This window comes from Gymnoscopelus microlampas (assembly GCF_963454915.1).
Source record: "Gymnoscopelus microlampas genome assembly, chromosome: 20".
NCBI lineage: Eukaryota > Metazoa > Chordata > Actinopteri > Myctophiformes > Myctophidae > Gymnoscopelus > Gymnoscopelus microlampas.
The window spans coordinates 23202307-23227556 of NC_139957.1; the positions used below are offsets into that span (position 1 = coordinate 23202307).

At 42.0% G+C, this 25250-nt stretch overlaps 3 protein-coding genes across 4 annotated transcripts in view; 1 reads left to right on the plus strand and 2 right to left on the minus strand.

Annotated features, from left to right (window-relative positions):
• uggt1 (UDP-glucose glycoprotein glucosyltransferase 1) overlaps positions 1-6345 on the plus strand; it is a 38129-nt gene extending 31784 nt beyond the window's left edge. Inside the window, exons 36-40 of the mRNA XM_084045527.1 lie at positions 3-163; positions 319-433; positions 662-778; positions 2413-2563; positions 5065-6345. Coding sequence (XP_083901653.1) covers positions 3-163; positions 319-433; positions 662-778; positions 2413-2563; positions 5065-5084 — 564 coding nt within the window. The 3' untranslated portion in view covers positions 5085-6345. The remainder of the gene's footprint in view (positions 1-2; positions 164-318; positions 434-661; positions 779-2412; positions 2564-5064) is intronic.
• A 1989-nt stretch (positions 6346-8334) lies between these two features.
• On the minus strand, positions 8335-16594 carry LOC311036642 (transcription factor Sp3-like). Of its 2 annotated transcripts, none has more exons than XM_084045480.1 (8): positions 16031-16594; positions 15009-15239; positions 14248-14814; positions 13810-14010; positions 13029-13227; positions 12651-12840; positions 12076-12272; positions 8335-10121 (listed from the first exon to the last, which is right to left on the minus strand). In XM_084045480.1, the coding sequence occupies exons 1-8, from the start codon at positions 16097-16099 to the stop codon at positions 9868-9870; spliced, it is 1908 nt and encodes a 635-aa protein (XP_083901606.1). In that variant the 5' UTR covers positions 16100-16594; the 3' UTR covers positions 8335-9867. The 2 variants fall into 2 exon arrangements, with proteins under 2 accessions (XP_083901606.1, XP_083901605.1); XM_084045479.1 differs by having other exon boundaries at positions 14248-14826.
• Positions 16595-17126: 532 nt separating this feature from the next.
• LOC311036488 (obg-like ATPase 1) lies at positions 17127-23511 on the minus strand. Its single transcript, XM_084045199.1, has 11 exons — positions 23425-23511; positions 22409-22506; positions 22131-22274; positions 21890-22017; positions 21110-21285; positions 20944-21024; positions 19307-19404; positions 18840-18980; positions 18464-18560; positions 18183-18305; positions 17127-18052 (listed from the first exon to the last, which is right to left on the minus strand). The coding sequence occupies exons 2-11, from the start codon at positions 22504-22506 to the stop codon at positions 17945-17947; spliced, it is 1194 nt and encodes a 397-aa protein (XP_083901325.1). The 5' UTR covers positions 23425-23511; the 3' UTR covers positions 17127-17944.
• Between the last annotated feature and the right edge of the window lie 1739 nt (positions 23512-25250).

Consider the following 25250-nt stretch of genomic DNA (forward strand, 5'->3'; position numbering starts at 1 on the left):
AGATTGTGCGCACCGATCTCAAGGAGCTTCGTGACTTTGACCTGGAGGGCGCTCCATATGGATACACTCCCTTCTGTGAAAGCAGGAGAGAGATGGACGGCTATCGCTTCTGGAAATCTGGCTACTGGTCCAGCCACCTCGCTGGACGCAAGTACCACATCAGGTATACATAAACTCTGGTGACTAGGCTTCTACTTTAAACTGCAGGAATGTATGTCTTGAAGTAGTGGAATATGATGCGTTGTGATGGGTGAAGAATAAACTCATGTCTGCTGACCTCCCTTCATACATTTTTCATTCCCCACCTCCCCTGCCCAGTGCCCTGTATGTTGTGGACCTGAAGAAGTTCCGCAAGATAGCTGCAGGGGACCGTCTCAGAGGACAGTACCAGGGACTCAGCCAGGACCCTAACAGCTTGTCTAACCTTGATCAGGTGTGCATCTGTTGATATCTCAGGATATCCATGAACTAAACTTTGTAAAAATCTTTTTCCCCCCATCTGTCTCCCTCATTCGTTAAAGTACTTCCCCCCACTTTCTTGTATCAGTCTTTCGGCTGGTGTGTTATTACCGTAAAAGGTTTAACTTACTGAACTTACTCATTTGAAAGGAACAATATAGATAAAAGTTAATAGATGTACTTGTTCTTTGCCTCTGTGCAGGATCTTCCCAACAACATGATCCACCAGGTACCCATCAAGTCCCTGCCCCAGGAGTGGTTGTGGTGTGAGACCTGGTGTGACGACAGCTCCAAGAAGAAGGCCAAGACCATAGACCTGGTAGGACCCTGTTATCAGTTTGTGAACATCAAGGATGTGACTAAAGGGGCACGGTGGCACAGTCGGTAGCGCTGTCGGCTCACAGCTAGAAGGTCCTGGGTTCGAGAAGGTCCCGGGGACGCTGTGGGCGCTGGAGGCGTGTCTTCTCCTCCGCGTCATCAGTGCCCATATCGTAGGTGGGGTTGGCGAAAAGGCCTTTCTGTGTGGAGTTTACATGTTCTCCCCGTGTCCCCTAGGGTAGGTACCCTCACAAAAACATGCAGTTATCCTGGTCTCTATACTGTCTCCTTCTGGTCAGCCCGGGTGCCTGATAGAGGGGAAAGGAACTGGTTGGATTAACGTGTTCCTTCCACACGCTACGTCCAACCGGGGAAACTCCCCCCTGTCAGGTGATAAAAAGTGGTTTGCTAGCTCCTCATGCACTGAAGGAGCTCAGTCATGAGCTCAGTTCTGGGCTCTCCCTAGGCTGGCAGAGGAAGAGTAGCGCCCAGGAGTACGTAGGCAATTGGCACTGGGTGAAAAATGGGTTACAAAATCGTGGGATAAAAAAATATTTCAAAAGGATGTGACTAGAAAAGGCTCACAACAAGTCACTCTCTAAATTTTTAGTTCAACTGACTGATGACTGATGACAATCTCCCAAACTAAAAAAGTGCTATGGTGACATTGTTAATTTTCAAAGCAGTAGGTGTAGTTTTGTTAACGTCTTATCTTGGCCGCTGTTCTAGCTACTACCACTGATTTCGATGTCCCCAGACGTATCATAGGCGGAGATCTCTGATCATCTGGCAACTTAAAACTATGACTAGCACAACACAAACAACAATGTTCACAACAACAAAAATATGTTTATTATTAGTAGTACAGACATGATAATCGTAGTTATGGTTTGCGTTTAATAACTTTCAAATGAGGCTGCAATTCCAAACTGGCCCCTGTCAAAGTCTTAACCTACCCCCCCCACCCCTCCCCATCTGTCTCTTATATGTCATCATGATTTGTGTGCATGGGAACTCATTTTAAACAAGCTTAGTGCTTTTATGAGTTATCCAGTTTAGTAGACCTTGTATTGTGAATTGTACTTCCATGTACTGTTTCTCATGTCTTTGCGAACGCGGATCCGCCCAAGTGGAGCCTACTATGAAACTCGGCTCGGCTTGTGTCTCTGTCTGTCTGTGTGTGTGCAGTATGTGTGCAGCCGCGCCCCCATGTCACTCACGCTCTCATTGGCTGCCCCCATGTGACTCACGCTCTCATTGCCTGCATGCACTACAGTGTGGCTGAAATTCGCCTGTGCCCCTGGGTGACTAATTACACTCCTCTGAGAAAAATATAGCAGCGACAGTCAAAAATAACACATCTACAAGCATCTACACGAGTTCATCTATTGGGATATCTAAGAATTCCATGTCATTTGTGCATATTTCAGGCCGGATGGCAAGTAATTGCTCATTCCTTTCTATTCTTCTTATTGTTATTTTCGAGCTGCGTTCGCTTCCAGCGTTCGCGCGTCTTACTTGTACTAAATAAAGTACATCAATCAATCAATCAATCAATCAGATGTTGTGCTTATGGTCGATTTGGTCCACTGCTTACTTCCGCTCTCTTTACTTCTTGTTTTCTTCTCTCCACAGTGTAACAACCCCATGACCAAGGAACCCAAGCTGCACGCTGCTGTGAGAATCGTAGCAGAGTGGGCAGACTACGACCAGGAGGTTAAACGTCTGCAGACCAAAGTTCAGCAGAGAGCGGCAGACAACAACACAGCACAGAAGCCAGACACAGGTATTTATCCCCCACACACATGCAGGCATAAATACATGAGAGAGAGACCTCTCTCTCCCTCTTTCAGCTGGAGGCTGAATCCAGCAAACACTGTTTTTTCCCTTCTTAATCTTAAAAGTTCTCAAAGTAAATTCCACGATTCAGGCCTTACATCTTTTTTGGCTGGACCTGAAGGCCCACCTAATAGACTTGCATGCCTTTGATTGACTGAAGTTACAGCATTGTTGGTCAGTTGGCCTAACAGCAGACTATGCAATCGCAGAGCAGTCATCGCTATCGGATATAGTCGGCCTAATAACTAATCATAGGTAGATTGGCCCCATTGGCCACTGGACCGCATGCCAACGCCTTATGTAAAGTGTAGGGCAGCTTGCCAGAACTCCACTGCAAGAAATATGTCTGAGACCTCCTGCTTCAATCGACATACCTATGTGGGGCATACATGCGTTAATCGGAGCCACAGCTCTCCCTATAAAATATGCCAGCCATGATGAGTCATCGCTCCAATGAACAGAAGTGGCCAATGAGGTATCTATTATAGGTATCAACTGAATTAAAAAACTTTATTAGATAACCGGTATGTTTGTCTTGTGTGCAACAGTTATTTAAAATGACATGACTTTGCCTCAGTCGCTTTGAAGAACACAATTATTAAGTGCGTTTCCGTTTCATCAACGTACACATGTACACGCACACTGATGATGAACATGCAGCAAGGTCAATGTCAACTTGCACACTTTAGGTTGGCAGTCAGGAGACCTTAGGCAGAGAGGTTCGGAAAAGGCAGACAGAGGCAGCCTGCAACTGATGATGTGAATTAAGTATGAAAACAAAACAAAACATCATGCTCAATATGTACTTACCCGGACAGCCAGGTCTAGACAGGTTTCACTTGCCCGCAGTTTGTTTTTTACCTGCTTATCCTTAAATGTCGGACCCTAATTGCCACATATAATGTGCTTCATTATATTGTCTTTCAAATCATACATCTGATTGAGATGTTTCTTAATAACTTCTTGTCTGTACTTGTGTTCTCGTGAAGCTGTGAAACATCATTAGTCACTTCCCTAGTTCTGTCACAGTTCACATCTAGCCAGGTTCAGTCCAAATGCCCAGCTTTGTATTTAATCCAGCCACTTTATCGAGGATGCATTGGGAGGTGACTTGTGTGGACTTACGACAGACAAATATCCCATAATGCATTTCTCACCAACCAGCTGCATTGGCGGACAAGAAGACTGACAACTAATCTTCAAAATACTACTGTTGTGTCAAAATCTAGTTAAAAAATGTAGGTGAGATTTTATTTGTTAAAACTTAAAATATGGAGTTGATTTGAAAATGTGCCCTTAGTTTTCTTTTCTGAGAAACTGAAACACACACAGCTCATTAGTACAGTGAGTTGCTGTAAGGCAATCAATCGCATGACCTCAAGTAAAAGTCCATCTCAAATTAGAAGTGTTTTTTCTGGTCTTATGAACTTGAGAGGATGTTCTCCCCAAGTTAACTTGACGAGAACATTCTTCCCAAGGCCGCAAGTCCGTTTACATTCTTGGTATTGAGAAATGGCACTGGTTACGCACTGTAACTATCCATCGTAGAGCAGAGTAGGAGAGAAAACGACTCTACATAACACTCTGTCTATATCAATGAAATGATTACTATCAGAATATAGTGCTTTAACTTTTTAAAGTTGTACAGTGCAAATTTAAAAATATATATTTTTAGCAGCCTCTGCTGGTCATTACCGTCACTGCAGGCCGTTTGTTTATTACTGCGTTACCCAGAATTCCATTCGTTTTCACCGGAAGACGGACGCGTTTCAAAAAGCGTTCTTTTAATTGTTTTATACGATCTGTGGATCGTTTCTCTTAGCCAGTGGAGCTTTAGTTACCGTGAGCTGTGTTTTCTTTTTCTGTTGTTTTTCGTTCTTCAAATCATACAATCTCTTAAAATCAGCGTGAGTTTCCTTTTTGTTAATAGCGCGGTAGTTCCTGGCCAAACAGGAAACCGGTGCATTTCCGCTTCCATTTTCCGGCCAGATGACCATTTTCGCGGGAAAGTCAACCTCGACAGCGTTCAATAGAAAATATATAAATAAAAGGCTTTCGGGGGTGAAATTCATGGAGTGGGTGTTGTGAAACTTTTGCCACTCACAAAAGATATACAATTTAACTTAAGTTTTGTTGAAAAGGTTACCTAGTATTACTTTAACAAAAAAAACAACGTTTTGTTTTAAGTGCCACAACGTATCACCTACCTTAACAACAAATATAACTGGGACCACTATAGGAAATTGCAGATAAACATTTCATATCCAGGAATTCGCATTGTAGACACTCCCACTGACTATCCCTCTAACAAATTGCCCACAATCTCACACATTGCCCTGACACGGTCCAGCCATATACTGGGGTTTGACCCGGTCTAGTATCCATCGTGATTTGTGAGCATCTGTTGTTGAAGCACATTTTCTCCCTCTCTCTTTCTCTGTCTCCCAGATGTTCACACAGAGTTGTGAGTGTCCACTGGAGACTGTGACAAGGCAGTGAATTAGACTCTGTTTAAAGAGTCTGCTTCATGGGAGAGACACCTCTCCTCCTGGGGAACAGCTGACTCCTGGCACACAGACCACAAATGGTTGAATTTATTTTCTTGTTTCTTGTTCTGTTTTCTTTATATACAGTGTGAGGGGAAACTACAATGGTCAGGTGAAGGTGGTTGAAGTGTGTGTGTGTGTGTGTGTGTGTGTGTGTGTGTGTGTGTGTGTGTGTGTGTGTGTGTGTGTGTGTGTGTGTGTGTGTGTGTGTGTGTGTGTGTGTGTGTGTGTGTGTGTGTGTGTGTGTGTGTGTGTGTGTGTGTGGGGGGGGGGGGGGGGGGGGGTGCATTTGCATAACAACCTTGAATATGGATTCTTTCTTCCCAAATCACTTGATTTCCCCTCCCTGTTTTACATTTGGCCTGTGTAAGTTTTGCACTGATTGAATATCCCGACTTTGGCTGCATCTGTAAGCACAAAGAGGAACTGTTCCAATGTGATCATTACCCATGACCATAACTGCTCATTAACTTTATTGGCCTGACAAACCATCTGTCTAGATAGAACAGCTGAGGCCAGTTCAGTCCAATTCCATTGGGTTATATTGAATTATAATTATAATTTTAACTGAGAGAAAATGGAGCTAGGCTAGCTAGAGGTTGGATCAGTTGGATCAACTCTGATCTGGACAGGAAACAAAATTTGTAGTCCACATTGTATCCAAAACATGCTCTGGCTGCTTCCACTATTTTCCCAGGCAATTTCATTTCTCTGATAGAACCACACCGAATAGAACCTTCCCAAATATTTGTTGTTAACGTGCCAAAGTGGCTGCTAGCCTTTGGGAAATGTTTCAGCCAGAGCCAAAATTTTACAGAATTTGGCAGGTGACCTGTGTTAATTTCTCTGGTAGTGTTGTGATGATTTAAGCCTGTTTAGTCTTGTATAGTTTGAGCAAGGTCCCTATAGGTAGTTGGAAAAGAACCCAAATTATTTGATCACATCCAGGTCCTACAAGGTTTGGTCATCATTACTAAAGTGTCTGAAGAGTATTTGTCAGCTATAGAGTGGTACCTCCATTTTGTAATTAGATGGTTAGATTGCCCTATTGCAATCAGCATCCATCTTATCAAAAGAAAAAATCAGATCCAATCAAGAAATTACGTATGTCAAGGAACATGGATACAGAAAATGCTTAGGAGCTCTGTTTATACATCACTGACACCGCAACTGGGCTCATGAACAAAACATTTTTTAACTGTGCTTTGTTTAAATAAAAAACAGACAGCCTTGATTGCATCCCCAACCCCAGTTTCCTGTGGAAAGTTAATGTCACAGTATCAAACTCAGGGAACGAGGTTTCAGGCTATAGTGGCAAGACCTGCCGAGATGCAGACAGCAAGCTGACTGAATTTCTCATGGCAGAAGAAAAGGCCAGTTTGTATGTAAATTTGATCAAGCACACTTGAGGCGAAAGGGAAAGGGCTGGTTAAACAGTTAAGAATATAGTTATTATCACAATATCAGTTGTTTTTGTTTTGGACAATTATATGGATAACATTTTAGTAAATGTGCTTGTTATTTTAGTTACTGCTGAACATTTTTACTACTGAGACGCTGAGACACCAAATAGTTTGTTCATTGGCTTCCTATTGTACAGCAGTAATCTGTGTATGCGAGAAATGGACCTAGAATGTTGTTTTCTCCCTGACATTAAGTCTAGCTATTTCAAACAAATGTCTTCTCTTTAAATTAATCTCAAGTCTTTATGGTGGACTGTGTGCACTTGAGGCCTGAGACAATACTATTGATCAGATTCAGGGCTTCTGAATCCTGTCCAGAGGAAGTTAATGGCAGGCGTCCAGCAGCAGGTTAGTGTCTTCCACCAGGTTAATGGCTTCAACGAAGTAGATGTTTTCCAGGACTGCCAAAATATTATTTCTAAGACCATAACTGTAAATGGGCATCAGTTTCTATTCCTACATAAACACAGATTGTCTAACAGTGATGATCAAACCTGTGACCTTCTAGTTACAAGGCAGCCATTGACACCAACATGCTTTCCTTCAATGTTGTCTGTAACAAAACCTCTGAGAATGTCATCTCCATTATTAGAACATGAAGTGCAGTTTAATTTGACATGTTAAGCTGAGGGAAGCTAATGCCGCATAACCCACCCATTTATGCGAGTTTATGCGATTAAAAATAGGCTGCATTTACACTGGAAACTGGAAAGATTTTAAGACTCTGCAGCACAGATCTAGTATGTTATGGCAGACGGGGATCTGATTCAACTGTTAAATCAGTCACTATAGCCAAGGACCCCTCATGATAACTCAGCAGCTAAATCATTGTTTTGACTACCTGTACTGTTAACTGTTGGCAATCAAATTTTTTTTTAAATAAAATTCTCTATTCAATGTGTGTGGTCTTAGCGGCATTGTCTTCTTTGTGTGTATGTAAAGCCCTTGCTAGTGTAGTAGCATTTGTCTTAACCCATTAAAACCGGGAAAGCATCAGTCATTTTAATTTTTCAAAAACGTTCAAAGATAGCAAATTTACAAGCTCACAGCGCGGCACGATCTGCTGTTGCTATTTTTGAACGCTTTAGAACAGGGGTTTTCAACTGATTTTGCCCCAGGGACCACCATCCTGACTTAGAGCAACCTGGGGACCATCACTATTGTGCGTGGTGGGTCCATCATAGACCCACCCCACATAATAGTGGTGGGGGGGTTCATGCACCGCAGGGAGCTGGAGAAAATAGCTATAATATCAATATAATATCCAATAAAATAGTGATTTTGTTTGAATATGATTAAGGATTACTGTGATTATGGTAAGCTCACATTTCATACCACACACACCATACAGTAAGAACTCCTATAAGTTATTAAAAGTTAAAAAAAAAGAAAAAAAAACTTTTTTTAATGCATGGCCAGGACCACCTGCAATACCAGACCACCAGTGGTCCGCGGACCATCGGTTGAAAACCCCTGCTTTAGAAAAATCTTTAAATTGTGATTACTGATTTAGAAGGCATTTGTAGAATTGGCCTCAGGGTCTTTATGGGCCATGTGTTTTCTTTTATCTGTATACAGATCATTGTGTATGTATATACAGTACACTGCACACGCTGCTACATGTTCCAGGAATCTTATGAAGCACAAGAGAAGCAGTTTTGAGCGGTGTGGCGGATTTATATCGCATCAACGCGTTAACTTATTACTGGAAGGTTTCAGACTTTTATTGTGATCCATTTGAAAAAAGGTTTTACAAAAAGTAACATTCAAATTTTACACATTCTTTAAAAAAAAAAGAAGAAATCAGTTAAAATAATGTTTTGATACAACACAGATTCCGTTAACTAAATAATGGCTTCTATAAACAATGTGAAAAATAAAGAGAATATACATATAAATGGATACTACGGACATGGACAAAACTGAGGGAAAAAACAAACAATGGCATGATTGTTTCCCGACTCGGTGACAAGTCACCAGAATCACACAGAATGGCTATTGGAAAAAATATTGTAAATCCCATGTCACACTGTGTCCAATTGGAATGTTCCACAAGTCCACAAATTTTATTGTCCACATGAGCTGACAATTTGTTGCATATATTTCTCACTGAATCATATGGCAGCGTTTTGCATTTGGGTGCATCTTTGTTTTTTCCACTCCCCTGCCACCATACGAAGTTGAACGTATCAAGATCGATGTGTGTGTAACCGAGTGACCGTCATTTTCTACGGTTACCAACCAAGGCTTCGTTTTGACAAGACCCAGACAAGTGTGAAACGCACATATAACTGAATATAACGTGAATTTACAACAAAGTATGAATGGGAAACAAGGGCTGGAAAAAAAAGCATTTAAAATGAAGACACCTCTGACTTAGGTGAGCACAGCGAACCATGTGCGCTCATAAGGACAGATAACCAGACATTTTGCTTGCTGAGAAGAGCAATATACTTGGAAGAAGTTGCCCCTGTTCAGAGCCATTTGCATTTTTCCAAATCCCAGGAAGTGACAAGACTTGATCACATCCAGGTCCTAGTTATCCTATTCTGACCTCCAGCCAACATGATCTAACTGAAGCAGCAGGGCATGAAAACAAACGAGACTGTATTGTGGAAAATAGGTGATTGCGTAAGAGTTATTGCATGTTTTGAGGAGCAGGAATTTCATGCCAGCCATCAGTGCTACAGTCCAGATGTACATGCCGTGCTGCTTCGTATGTAGGGTGTGTCAAAACCACATGCCTGCTTAGTACACAAGGAGCCCAGCTCTCCAGAGCGAATGATTAAAAAGTCCAAATGATCATTCTGGAGAGATACGCTCATTTCTCTTCCTAAAACCCCCACCATATTCATCATTTGACAAACACTTTCCCCATTACAGTTACATCATCCACAAAGCTTAAAAAACACATGCACCTCCAGCATTTTATACAAGAGTATGATACAAAATAAGGCATTTCATTGTGTTGAGTATTTGTGTTGCATTTGAGTGTGTGTGCGTATGTGTATGTTTGCGCGTGTGTACATAGCAACCACATTTCATTGTTTTTTTTTTGCCCGCCTATAAAAAGACTGCAAAACGAACATAAATTCGTGATAACTCTTACTTAAAATATATATATTTGTCATATATATTTACGTATATATTCATATGTTTAAAAAAAAATAGTAAGGGGGAGAAAAGCCCGAGGTCCCTGTGATAGGCCAGTTCCTAATATTGAGTAGACCACACCCCCCGTCTTATTCCATGATGACCTCACCAGAAGCCACGGTGACCAGCTGCAAAGGAATCTCCTGATTGGCTACGAGGTCGTGAGTAGTGGTTTGAAGGATGAGTGCGCTTCCGTCAGCGGTGATGATGGCTTCGCCGGGATTCGGAGATGAGGAGACGGCAACTCCCCCTTTTTTGTTCTGGTGAGTCTTAATGTGTTTGGCCAGGTGGTCGCTCCTCATAAACCTCTTTGAGCACTCTGTACACACAAATTTCTTCTCCCCTGTCAGAAAAATAAGAATAGTTTAAAAACATACAAATTCAAGTCATAACAGGCTAGCTAACACAACACACACAAAACAACCCATGTCAAAGAAAATGATATCCAATCCACATCTGTAAAGCCCTGTTTTATCAAGAGGTGCCGAAATCCCAAATTTGACGTTTACTTGAGTAATGTACTTATTTGTATTTTTGGACTCTTGTGACTACTACATTTCAAAGACAAATGTTGTACCTTTGACTCCACTATATTTCTAGGAAGGGAAAAAGTACATTATTTGAAATGGTGGTTGAAGTGGTTAATTCATATAGTAACAAATAGCAGATCTACACGCTCGCAATGTGGTGAGCTTGTAGATCTGCCATTTTCACTTGATATTTTTTTACTTTCTGTAAAACATTTGATTTTCTTTTAAATGTCTACATTTCAATACAGCAATACATTGATATAAAAAAAAGATGTAGTTTGAATACTTTTTTAAAGTATACATTTGACTGAGCAACTTTGAACAACCGACCGCTTAACTAAATATTTATTCTTTACGTCCACATTGCAAGGATTTAAAAAGTTCTGTCTGAAAAAGCATTCTATGTATGTGTGCTATCCCTGTATTATTTTTACTACTGGCTCATCTCCCACCCATGAATTAATTTCCCCTTGTGCCACCAGATGGCGCAATTATTCACCTACCAGTATCCTCACAGACAGTCAAGTCCCTACTTTTACAGGATGTCCTAAGAAAAATAATAACTATTGTGCGACTTGTTTTTGTTCCACAGAAACCTGTCTCTTCACGTCATGACATCTTTTAAGGCCCTGACACATCAAGCCGACTTGCACACTGCAAAAAATGATGATTAATTGTTGGCCACAGACCCTCGAGGAAAGCTTTTCAGCTGATGTGAGCTTGGTGTGTCAGGGCATTCACTGAAGGAGTGGGGGAGGAGGTTCACATGAGAATAATCTTGCACAGTGGTTCTTAAGACCTGGAACGAATCTGTGTCACTTTAGATTTCTTTGGCTATTCAAAAATAGCAGATATACAAGCTCATAGCGCGGCACCGAGTGCCGCACTATGAGCTTGTAGATGTGCTATTTTTGAAAAATCTTGGAAAAAATGTTTTAGATTTTTTTCAAAAAACTGTTAGGATTTAGAAATGTTTTAATAATCGTCTCAGGTCTTAATGGGTTAAAGCGGGTTCCAGTGACTCAGGTTTCCTTGATGGGGTTCCAAATGTATCCTTACAGGTCTGTAACATAGTGTACAAATGGAACTTGTACACTCTTGAGTTATGGGCGTCCTTGAAGTTTGAGAACCACTTGTCTAGCAATCTAAACTAATCAATGGAGAAAATGGGCTTCATTCTGACACCTTTCCGTTTCTATTCAATGAGTGAATCAGTGATTTGAGTATCAAAACAGGTAGCGTGCTACCTATATTCATGTAAATCTATCCAGAGACCTAATTTCTGAGACAGCCCCTTACTTTATTGTAATTATCAAACACTTAAGTTCTAACAATGCTGGCTTTAGTGACAATATAATCAAACAAAAAACATTATCTACAAAGACATTGTATGTTAAAATACAACATGCATTATAGCTCACAGGTATGAGTGATTTTTTATATTTTCTCTCGTAGAGGTTCACAACAAAGAGAAAACATGATGAAACAACTCAAATCTTTGTCATGATTTTGAATGAAATTCAATAAGTATACTGCAACAAATATGTATTAACTGTCAAATATGTTATTAGGAATGTGCAAGTGCAACTTTCAGTTGCTGTCCATCTTTAAGTGGCTTCAGAGCTTGTTGCAGTGGCTGCTCGCTCATATGTAAGAACCGACATCTGGTGATCATTTGGCTTTTTGTTTTGAATGTGTGTTTGGCGTTGGTGCTTCTAGTGGTAACGGTGACTTAAAAAACAAACACAGTTTGCATGTTACTCTCACCTGTATGTGTTCTCCTGTGTCTCTGGAGCTCATCGCTCCTGGTGAACCTCTTTCCACAGAACATCCAGTTGCAGACGAAGGGCCTCTCCCCACTGTGCCAGCGCAGGTGGGCCCGCAGGTGGGACGTTTTCCCATATACCTTCGCACAGCCGGGAATGTGACAGATATGCTGCTTCTTCTTACCCATGCCTGACCCCCTGTGAGAACAACAAGGGTTTGAGAAGAAGACTAAGTAACAGGTAGATCATCACCACTGGAAATATGTCTAGTGTGTTATCACAACAAACCCCACATCCCTAAATTCCTTTTTAACTCTCCGTAATGGTGAACAGAAAATAAAACAATGCATTCTCCTCTTTGTGAATATAAATATTTATGGAATGAGCAGGATGTAGTACCTTGAAAAGATATGTCTGGAAAAAATGGTCACACTGTAAATGTGTGTATTCGTGGGTACAAAAAAGTGCATGAATCAAAGTTTCTATCCAACATGCATTCTAAATTTCTAACAGCATAGTTAACGATGTGTGCATGTAGGTATCTAAACATTTATTTATACAGTTTGTGCGACCCACCTTCCTCCTGACTCTTTACAGTTGGGGCAGGTGCAGGCCACCCTCCGAAGCCTCTTGCCCTCCCCCATCTGTCCGTCCATGTCCTCATCTCCCATCTGGACACGCAGGTTTGACAGGTCACTGGTGTTCAGAGTGGAGTCTCCAGTTAAGTGCCACTCCTCCGAATCTGGCTCCTCTTTTATATGGATATCTGAGGATGGAAGGAGGAGAACGTTTGAAATAAAGAGCAGCAGTTTTTTGTAACTTTTGTAGTGGGCACGTAAAGATAAAAACATAAATTTCATAAATCTTAAAAGTTAAAACATTTCAGACTTGCTGCAAGGTTTTTACATGGCAGCAATGAAAAAGACAGGGAGGGGATGTATGAATGTCCCTTACCCGCTGGACTATTAGCATCCTCTCCCTGTGTGTACTGCACCCCAGTCTGTGTTACTGAGTTGACAGTGACAGTCTGGAGGTTAGGCAGGCTGACCTGTCCTCCCTGGCCCAGTGGGAGTGTCTGGACCGGGGCTAAGGTCAGCTGCTGGCCCTGGCCCTGGGGCAACTGGAGACCCTGGAGAGACTGGACACCCTGAACCTAGAGCCACGAGGAAGGAAGAAGAGAGACAAAACAAGACCTTATTATATGTAAAACTGCTGAGAAAGATGGCACTAAATCTGCCTCACAAATTACCCTGTTTACACCGTGCATGTTGCATTCAAATGAAATCTGCATCTGGATATCTTATGCATATTGTAAAATGCATATTAATGCAAGTGTAAACTAAACATTTAAATGAGAAACTGGTCCAGCCTGCCAGGCCACTCCTGGAGCAGGTCTGGCTCACACTGAAGTCCAGGGCTACATCAGATCTTACAATATCCATATAAGATATCCAGATACAGATCACATTTTAAAGCAAGATTTAACTGGGGTCAATGTGACACATTGCACTGCACAAGCATCTGCCTCACATACACTACAATTACAATTCAGGCATTTAGCAGATGTTCTTATCCAAAGCGACTTACAATAAGCAAGTAATCACATAGACATAACAATGCAATGATGCAATCAGGACAAAACACAGACAATTTCAGCAACATGAGGGAAATAATGTAGGGATCTATGCAAATGTGTTGAAGAAAACCCCAAACAAAACACTGAACACTAAATTACCTGGAAGGTCTGCCATTGGATCTGCCCGGTAGCAGAGACTGTCTGGGCCTGGATGAGGAAGGTTCCAGGGTTGATCAACTGCACATTTTGTAGAGTCTGACCAGCCGATGTTAGGTCCTGTCCCTGAGCTAAATGGGTCTGGCCGTCTCCAGAAAGGTGCAGGATGGGCTGGGAGAGAGTGGAGGCATTTGAAGTAGACACCTGCAGTGTAGAACACAGTTAAACAAGCTCAGCCTCTCAAACCTCCTTTTGATCCAATATCAAAGTCAGTAGCAACAACAACACAAAAGCATACACAACTGCGTCTTCTGGTAAAAGGTAAAGCAGCTTGAATGAGCAGGATTTACAATACGTAAAACTTACATGTGCAAAAAAGCAATAGTTTATGATGCCGCAAAATAACAAACTGTTGCTGTATTACAGTAAAGCTGTTCTGACCTGTATCTGGTGCAGGTGGTTGTGGGAGTTGAAGTTTTCTGTGGAGGAGGGGTCAGAGTGACCAGCAGACACAGCTGTTGCTTGAGTCAGAACCCCAGTGCCATCAATGGTCTCAGGAAGATGAGAGGATGTGGAGGAGGAAGTGGTGGTTGGCACGTAGAGCTCGTGGTTAGCGCTAGCGTCTGTCTTGGCTCTGGTTTCCTGCCCTTGAGTCTCCAGCGATTGGCCGCTCATGATCAGCTGACCATCAGCCGTTACGCCTGTTGCTATGGGGACTGACTGAGCACCCGTCAACCCTAACGACTCCAGATCGACGCTGTTTATAGGGACGAAGGTTATGTTGCCAGGCAGCCCAGGTACTGTGCTGGTGTACGCTGATCCACCGCTCAATGAGACACCCTGAATCGACTGCACTTGCCCCGCCTGCGTCAGGAGGTCTGTGGTTGACGATGTGGCAACACTGATACCAAGGTTGCCTTGGCTACCATCAATGAGATGGATGTGTCCCGTGCCATCATCCAATCCCTGCGCTGAAAACCCTGCAAGCGTTCCATCTGCATGTTGGATCTGTGGGATAACCTGGAGATATAGAGCAACAATTCTGGTCAATGTGGACTGATGTGTGTTATAGGTTCAATATAACTTGGTCTTCTGTTTATTGTATTGGTGCAAATCGGCTCTCCTATTGAGTCTTGAACTTAACTTGCCAATAACAAGTGTGTTTGAGTGCCCGCGTGCATGTACGTTTGTTTTTTCTTTACCTGATACTGAATTCCAGACACTCCATTGGCTGAGGCATCATGCCCAGATGCTGTAACGTAGATGGGCTGGTTGTGAATGCCCCCAAGAGGAAGCACATACTGCCCATTCGACGTGACAATTCCCGAATTTTGTATGTGAACAACACCGTGGTCTTCCTTCCCAGTTGAGACAGGAGTTAACACCTCCCATCGGTCAGAACCGGTTAGCTGAATAGCGGACATGTCTGTCGTCTGGGAATGAAAAAAGAATAGAGTACATGAGAATAGATATAACCTCCCCATTCCCTAAGGAAGGAGTGATTCATCAGAGATGGGCTGGGGGAGCAACTCAACTCCGGATGTGATCAAAAAGGGAGAGTGTTACCCAAGGGAATTAGATAAAAGTATTGACGTGGAGATGTAAATCATGGGAGCAACATGGCATGAGCAGAGACAGAATTTTGGGTTGGCTTATAAACAAACCCCAGCAAGCATTTACTAGCAAACCCACCAACGCAGAGCCAAGTTGGGCTTCCTCCCTACTCTGCAACATCTTCAGTGTTTAAATTCGCCCATTTGTTACTCTGAGAGTGTACAACCCTTACGGGTCCATTTGGTTCCCTTAGTACATTCTCAGAATTAGAGGATTTGACGGTGTTGCCTAGTGCATAGGAATGATGGAACGCCAGAGGTTTGTGTGTGTGGGGGATGGGTGAGTGTTACTGTAGAACTACTGTTTTGATATTCGACGTTATTCCACACAAACAAAACTACACGACCCATTGCATCCCCTCAGTCCAAAGGTACTACGGGCTATCTTTCAGCAAGCCGACCCAAGTGACTGACTCCAGTGTCCTACCCACTATGGGCGGGTTTTAGAGGGGTAAAGTGGGTGGCCGTTATTGAGGGGAACACAGGAAGTATACGGCGTTCACCCCATGCATCAAAACCTTAAAACGTGTGAACTTCATGCTATCAAAAACATCCAGCAGCCATAGGCTCTGAGAAAGCGAGAAAGGCGATCTTAAAATGTCGGGATATACCTGTGTTTCCGCTCCGCCGCCGTGTTGCAGAAACTCGCTTTGACTGCTGTCCACGTCCGCGGACGCCATTTCTCCTTGTTTCACTGTCTGCTGCTGTGGCGCTAGCAGGGAGAGAGAGGGGGGAAACTACAGCAAAACTCTGTAATCTTCGACTCTTGCCTCCCAGAAAAGCTCGCAAAGCATCCCCACTCCTCAGTCCGAAGGGAGTTGACCGCGAAACTCAACTTCGCAGCGACGATTCCAAAGCGATCTCGAGCCCAGATTGAATGTTTACTTTGTCAACTCCGCGGCTAGCCAGCTAGCTGGTTAGCTAACCATATCGCTGGAGCTCCAGCAGAAAGATTAAAAGACGTAGCGTTGCTCCGCTGTAGGTGGCACAAACTCACCGAGTAGTTGTACGCGTCGATGCGCTAAAGGTTACGTACCAGTCATATCGTGATCGGTAGTAAATCGGAAGATTATCTGATCAACTAAACTCCGAACATGATTATTTTATCAAAGGCGGGCTAGTGTTGATCGGTGAATTCGGGTCGATTTTTTTTTCTATTTTGATTGACGGTGCGGGAAACACAAAAAGGTGGGACTAACAAGCTTGACCGTCAAATTTGCATCACATTACAGGAAGTTCCGCCCTTCGTCTCTACAGCGATTGGTTGGCTACGTGGATAAGTGAGACATCTATGGCCAACCAAGTTGTCAGTCGTTTTATTAAGAAATGAGCGCTTCCTGTTTGTTGTTGGACGAGAACAGAGAAGGAATGCAGTGAAGCCACAAGAGTAATACAAGGAACCAGCTGTGCTGTTCCAAAAAGTTCTGTACTTCTACGACCCCCTTTGTTGTTCAATCTATCCGGGGACACATTTTCATACTGCCATGTTTGTTTGGGTTGTAACTGTTGGTGGATAATTGCGGCAGAAAGTTTGGCATTAGTTACCGTCACCGTTCAGTGTTTCGCAATTTACCACCATCAGGAGAGCTCAGCTATCAATAACTACATAATCACATCATCCGCTCGCCCACATTACTTCATCCCCGTTACCCTCCCTCCTTTTAGCCTAATATGTTCTAATCGCATCAAATGCATAACTGATTAAATTACACAGATAGTTTTTTTTCCTCCTTTTATTGGGTGAAGTTGCAGTACATGCATAGGACCTCAGCAGGATCCCTTACAGAATAAGCAATTTTTAAAACAATTCTCCCTTGAGATCTCATCTAATTAAAAGAATAGGGTTTGAAATAGCCACACTTAAAAAACTTAAACCATATGTCCACTATTTGGCAAAACGTCAGGTGGTGAAGACGGTGAGGAAATGCACTTCAAGCCATACAGTCCTAGTCGGGTGATCTTTAGAATGCTATGTACTATATCTGCTTATTAATTTCAAAATGTTCTCTTTTATGCAGAGCATAGCACAAGAAGACAGGATATACTAAAGACAGACAGACAGCAGTCTCATAATCCATAGTCTTGAATAGCCAGACGATACTGATAAGATGTCCCCAGACATGTCGGTTCGGTAGGTGGTCATCTAATCTGGCTAAAATAATATCCATCCCCACTCAACAACAATCCTACCCTCGATTTTAACAGTGTGTGATGGCTTTTTATTATGTCATATGGGCTATTGAAAAGGAAAAATGCTCGAACTATTTCAGATTTAAATGTAGGGTGGATTTCACTAGAATGTTTCCGTGTTCCTCTTCTGATATAGCTCATCCTAAATTCCCCAAATAATCACAAATTACCCCTCCTGGTTCAGATCTGGGAGACTGGGTGGGCAAAACCCCATGGCCAACCAAATTGTTTATTGTTCCTACAAATTGAAGAGAGAAGCATGAAAACCAGCAGGCAATAGCTCCCAAGGGCAGGATGGGTCTGTTAGACCCCCCTGATGCAATTGTCTGGGCCCATTATTTTTTCTTGGGTGCGGGTGCATTGGGTGTGTTGAATTTGAAAAAGATAATGTCTCCATCCTCCACAGTGTAGGTCTTGCCTTGTTGTCTGTATTTCCCTGCAGACTGTCAGAGAGGGAATGAAAATGGAGACACTTTAAAACATGAAACCACAATGGCCATTTTGTTATTGTCAAGAAATCTGTTATTCAGAACTGTGTTGATGCCACATACAGTCCATCTTCAAGACACATACCTTTACTGCATTCTCACTGCCCTCCTCTTTGAAGTCGTCAAACTTCATCACCTCTGCCATGATGAAGCCTTTCTCAAAGTCGGTGTGGATCTTTCCTGCAGCCTGGGGTGCCTTGCTACCTTTCTGTTGGAGCACAATACAAAATAATGTCATTCAAATACAACTATGAACATATTAGAACACCACATAAATGGTGATAACACATGCAGCACATGGAGCAAGCAAGCAATCGTTATTTCTAATCAATCGTCAAAATTGTTTCAAGATCACTGGATCCTTACCCTGATGTTCCATGCTCGCACCTCATCTGGTCCTGCTGTGAAGAAGTATTCCAGCTGTAACGCTGCATAGCCAGCCTTTATGATCTTAGTCAGCACACTAACAACAAACATATGCAACCACATAACAAATGAAACTGGTTAAGCAAGAAAAATCTCACCAACATGTTTGTCACTATATCTGGAGACTGGACGGACTGCCACATCTGAAATGTATTTGATAGCAATGTGCCCTGAATATGGGCAATAGTGTTGCACATTTTTTTTACTAAAATCACAATATAAAGATTCATACAGCTTCAAAACTGACAGAAAATTTAGGAGCTGGTGCAGGAACACAAGGAAGGCAGTTGTGTATTAGGTGTGTGAAACATCTCACCTAGCTGTCTTCTGTTCCTCACAGAATTTATTCCTCTCCTCGTCAGACATCTCCTGCAGTTTAAACTCCACTGCTCCACTCAAAGGAATGACCAGTGCACCAGGGTCATGGGCATCTACCCATTCTTTGATCTTCGCCAACCTACAAGAAACAGGAGGACAAGCAACCCACCATAAGCACACTTTAAACTGGCATTCCTATTTTGGGCATGTCATGCGAATATTTAAAAAAATGTAATATTAAATACAAAATAACTTGTCCGACCGGTTATTTTCGCTATCCGTCATACGACTAAGTATATACTGTAGGGGATATGGCTACTTCATAGGTCAGACAACCACGTTGCTCGACAAAAAATCGGTTATTTTAGCAGAGCGACAAAATATAAATTAGGCTTTGATGTACATACTGTACAAGATGTGCAAACATGTACATACATACGCCTGGACATGTTAGAACAAACATACCACTTGTTCTTTTTTCTTATGTAGTCTTTCTCTGAGAGATTCACCAGGTAGACCATGGGCTTCGAGGTCAAGAACAGGTATTTGTTCAAAACGTCAATCTGCAGAGACAGCAAAGAGGAGATAAATCATGCTAAACCCATCTAGCTCTCAAAAATTAATGTGTACAATTTCTGTAGGCAACTTAACAATTACAAAGTACAACAGCACACAATATTTCAGGTAAAAACCTACTACTTCAAGGACCACCAGTATGATGCTGGATGTTAAGCCCATTGACTATATAGCTCACAGTACACAGTTATTGTCTGCCAACCAGTGGTGTAGTGGTGATTTTTTTAACTGGGGGGACAACGCTATTTTTAATGACATCACGTGCCTGCGAATGTGCACAGGTACGCTAGGGCCAGCATTAGCCTATGAAATATTCATTTTATTTCAATGTTTTATTCATTTTTGTTAGGTTTATGTGTGCAGAAGTAGTTTTTGTTTGCTTTTTTAAAAAGTTTTCTTTGTAACTTTTCCAAAGGCCTCGATTTATATAACCCAAGAAAGAACGGTAGGATTTAAAAATATATGTGTGTGTGCAAAAACAAAAACAAAGATGGACGCTGATAAGATTAGGCTATCCTCCTCACTATCTTGTGAAACAAGTTTGATCTTTCACCCCACTGCCCTCGCTAGACCAATGCATTTGAATGGAGACCAGACGGGGGTTGCACATCTGATGGGGTGTGAAGTGCCTTTATCTGCTGGCTATTGTTTTCCTACAGCCTACCAACAACTAATCTACAGACGCTACTAGCTACCACACCTGACCTACTGTTATGCAAAGTAGCCAGGTGGTACTTGGCGCACAAATCGAGTGAAACTGTTTTTCAGGAATCCGCTGTACTCTATTTCTTTCAGTACAGTATGTATCTTGAAACTTACTTCAAATAGGTAATCCAACACAACATTTCACAACACTATTATTTTTGGTCAATCAAGGTTCCCACACATTTTTACCAATGAATTTTCAAAACTTTTCCAAAGTATTTAACCTTATTTCCAGGCTTATATCAATAATGAGGCTCTTGCTCCAGTGTGCTATCTATGCCCCCAAGACAGACTCACGCAAAGGCGTCATGTGAAAAAACAGATATACAAGTTCACAATTTATCACAGTGCAACCCATTAAAACCGGTGGGTTTTGTATACATTAAGCCACTCTCTCGCAGCTCGTGCAGCACAGCACAACATTTTACCATGTTACATATTTCAGGTATTGTTAGACATGTTTTTCTGAAAATAAATACCCAAAATGATGTATATCCAAACGTTTTCCAAAACATTTGATTAATTCCAAAACTTTTCCAGGCCTGGAAAGGTTTTTCTAATTTGAAAATATTTCCAGAAATGTCATGACTGTGGGAACCCTGGTCAATGTTACATTATTATCAATCATTGATCGTTGTTATCATGGATTTGAAAAAGAAGAAAAAAAAGATTTACAATTTAAATTCAAACATTCCATGTTCCACTGGGCTATGGCGCCCCCAATGGCTAAAAGGACATTACCACAGATATACACTAGCCTGGGAGGCCCCAGATTACATACGGTCAGAAAATAATCATAAAATGTAATTGAAAAGTCATACCTCTTTTTCATTCCACTCGCCGTAAAATCTAACATGTTTCTTTTCCTCCATCACCCAGTTCTTTATCTTTAACATGATATCCTGCAACCAGAAAAAAGTTATTACATGTATGAAATACTAAGGAATATTACATAGCATAGGATAGAGATTTATGACCCAAACATACATATTCAGGCTTGAGTTTCTTGTCTGATCCCCTGACAGCGGTCTTCTCCAGTTTATCAAGGATGGGAGCAATCATCTCCTCATCCTTCAGCCTCAACTCCTCGTGGATGATCTCAATGTCTCTCACTGGGTCAACATTACCCTCCACGTGGATAATGTCCTCATCATCAAATGCACCTAAATTACACACAGTGACATTTTACAAGGACAGGACTTTCACATAGGATCTGGTATAAACTTATTTTGTGCTACATGCAAAAACCCTGTAATAGCCCTCAGTGAAGCCTTGCAAATGTGGATAGTATAGACCAGTGGTTCTCAACCGTTTCAGGGCGCGACCCCCCAAAATAATCATATTTGAACTGGGGACCCCCACCCTGACAAGCACTTGGAATGTAAGTGTTGAGGCATTGCTTTTTGTTTGACTCGGTTCCAGATAAATATTGTGAAAATAGATCTACAAGCTCACAACACCTCTTGGACATCTGCTATTTTCCAAATTCTTGCCTCTTTCTTATATTATTTGATAATTTGGCCAATGTTTGACCAGTTTTTAAAGTATACTTTGTTGATTACCTTTGATGCAGTAATGGTCTTTTATCTTTTCTTTCTTTTAGGTATTAAAAGGGTCTTAAAATACATTAAATTGTAACTTCACTGTCACCTGGGGACCCCCACAAAATCTGGACCCCCACAGGCTGAGAACCACTGGTACAGGCTATATGTAACAAAATGTATCGGGCATATACAGTATTGCACTGAATGACTCAGTTAATCTTACGGGTCATGTGAAAGATGCCATCACAGGCACTGATGTGAGAGAGGAAGGCATTTCCCAGACCCTGTCCTGCATGAGCTCCCTTCACCAGGCCAGCTATGTCCACAACATTTAAAAAGGCTGGCACCTTACTAGAGACAAGAGAAAGCACAGAGATAGGAAGGTGCATGAACAGATGGATAATATAAGAAAGATAGCATATAAAGAGCACAACAGTGATACACTGCAATAATATATAGTATACCTGAGTGGTTTGTGGAACTGGCATAGATAATCATAGCGTTCATCAGGAATGGGCACTCTGCTCTCATTTGGATCAATTGTGCAGAATGGGAAATTCTCTGCAGCAGCCTGGCTTTTAGTGAGCACATTGAAGAAAGTGGATTTCCTATTGTGAAAAAGGTCAGAATCAACGAGTCAGTAGCTCCCCTCATCAACCTTGAGTGGCAAAAAACATAATGGGTCTTCATTCATATAATCATATAATCGGCATGCTTGACAATGGTGTTCGTGTGTACGTACCCAACATTAGGCAATCCCACAATTCCTATCTTGAGAGAGGTTCCAAACCTTCCAATTAGTGGTGGTATTTTTGGGGCTTCTACTTTCTTCGGGGGCATCTGCAAAAAAAACGGACACCAGCTTAGGAAAACCTGATACTCGATTCACATTACGCCCGGGTCCCATAATTTAGACCACCAGCTAGGGCTGGGGGTGATGTGGACTAAATGTCACAATATTTTTGACCAAATACCTCGATCAATATCTATTGTGACAACATGGTAGGGATGACTGCTAGTGCTTTCACAAATATTTACACTTGAGATTTAATCATCAGTAATGTCTATATATGAATCAGTGGGTGACTTTTTTTTGTGCTGTGTTCATGCCTTATTCAGTTGTTCAACAGTCTATGAACCCAGGCAGAGTAATAACAGTTGGGAAAAGAGAAACAGTCAGCTAGAACGGTCAAGTCAATTACACCACTTTACTGTAATGCAGCCTTTAAACCAAGGGAAAAGACTATACTTATAAGACAATACTGATGTCAAATCACGATATTACTATATCCCAAATTCCAGATGTTATCCAGCCTATATTACCTTTAATATTGCCTTAAATTCAATAACACCCATGCCAACGAGGAAACAAAGCTTGCCAAGTTACTGTCCACTCAACATTCTATGATTACCCCAAATACTGGTACTACTACTGCAAAAAAATAAAATACAACCAGCTGATTCAAGAAATGAAGGAAGGCATCCCTAATTCAGCTTCATTCCCCCAGTATGGTTCTAAACAAGTCGGTCTGGGTGTATGTCTAGAAATAGATCCTATTGATTGCTCGCTAGACTGAAAGCGTGCAGAGACTGACGGACCCATATGACAGCATGTTAGCTAGCCAGTTGCTAACTAGTACAAGTCCTACTAAGCAAGACAGAAAACACCAACAAAATCACTGGCTTACTTGCATTTCCCACAAACATGCAAACAAGTGTCTAAATCATATTCGATCGGTAGGATATACATCGCATTACCTTTAAATCTGTCGGTAGTCCGTGATCTACGTGGTTGATGTTTGCTCACCCGGCGGGCCGTTCCCGTGGAAAGGCAAGGCAGCAGGCATAGCGGAAGTATTTTGACATGGGAGGACTCTCATTGGTCACTCTGAAAAATACTGCTACGTAGCACGTCGGTGTATCTCCGTCAGGCCAAAAGCATGTGCATGCGTGCGTGCGTGCGTGCGTGCGTGCGTGCGTGTGTGTGTGTGTGTGTGCGCAAAATCGTAGGGCATACTGGTTGTCTTCCTTGACCCATTCAGTAGGCCAACTTGGCAAAGTTATTATTTATTATTATTTTAATGAGCCCAATGGTGGAGATACATACCATGGGTAGAGGAGATTATTAGACCAGAGAGTGTGATTTGCTCAGACTATGTAGTCATTCATGTCATGTCATGTAGTTGTTATGTCCCAACTCCCAAATAATAGTTTAGAACAATAGGGAATATGACCTGATTCGTATGGGTTCCAGTATACTGTACATGTCAGGATGTAGAGAAATGATAAGGTAGATTGTCAAGAGAGGAGGAGAGAGGGGAAATGATGGTGATTGTCCTCAGGGTTGGTTCAGTGGAGTGGAGACTCATATAAAAATAATAGGGAAAGAGGCTAAGGTGGGAACTGTAGGAGGGATGAGGTCGGGATAAGAGGAGGAATCAATCATTGGAGAGGATGGACAGCTTCATGCACATCACAGGGGACCTGACTTGGAGATGATTGCACACAGAGACTGTGGCCAAGAGAGCGAGGCAATGCCTGTACCACCTCAAGAACCTGACCTGAGGAAATTCAACCCAGAGCATTTTGTGAGGGGCCATCTCCAAGTGGTATGTTGAGAGCTCTTCCAAGGACCTATGAGTGTTGTGGTAGGTCGTGACCCATGAGGTCAGCTGAGCGCACAACAGGGAGCTCTCTCCCGTCCCTGTAGGTGTAGGACATACGACAACAGGTGCTTGGGTAGGGCAATAAGAATTATGAAGGACAAACATCGCCCAGTAATGGACTCGACTTTGATGGTGGGAAATGGGAAGCGCTGGATGTGTCTCTCAGCTTAAGGCTCAGAAAGAGCTTTTCCCTGTGGCTGTCAGAGCCCTGAATGAGGACATACAGAAACTAAAGAATAAAAAAGAACTAAAACAAAATAAAACAACTTAATTTTGCATGCTCAAAATGTCACTTGCATTGCATATGTATGTACATACTACATACACAAGAGAGTCAAACAATGAAACAACGCACTCCCTCAGCGAGCTCCAAAGACAGAGCCCCATAGGAGTCTTATTCTCTACCCTTTGTTTCTGTAAATATATCTACTATTGCTTTTAGTGTTGCTGATATGTAATGTATTGTATGTATGTATTGTATGTATGTATGTATTGTATGTCTTGATGAATTGAGTGCAAAGGACCACAATGGAAACAAGCCCCCCAGGGCTTTTTTTGTTATCCTTTTAGCATAGGTTTTGTGGGGCGGCCATAGCCATAGCTGAGCCAGTTACGATTCCAGACCAGGCCAGCAATGTCGATGTGTGTCCCTGAGCAAGACTCTTAACCCCTTATTGCTCCCCAAGCGCTGGACAGTGGCTCCTAATGGTGGGTAAAATGCAGAGGACAAATTTCATGTGCAAATATATACAGTCAGTGACAAATAATGAATGACATTACATTACAATACATTGTACTGCCGTACTATTTTCAAAACTTGATAATAAATAATTCAATCAATCAATCAATCAATCAATCAATCAATCAATGAAAGACTACAGTAGCTACAGTGTTGGGATGAAGAAAGCATTTGGATAT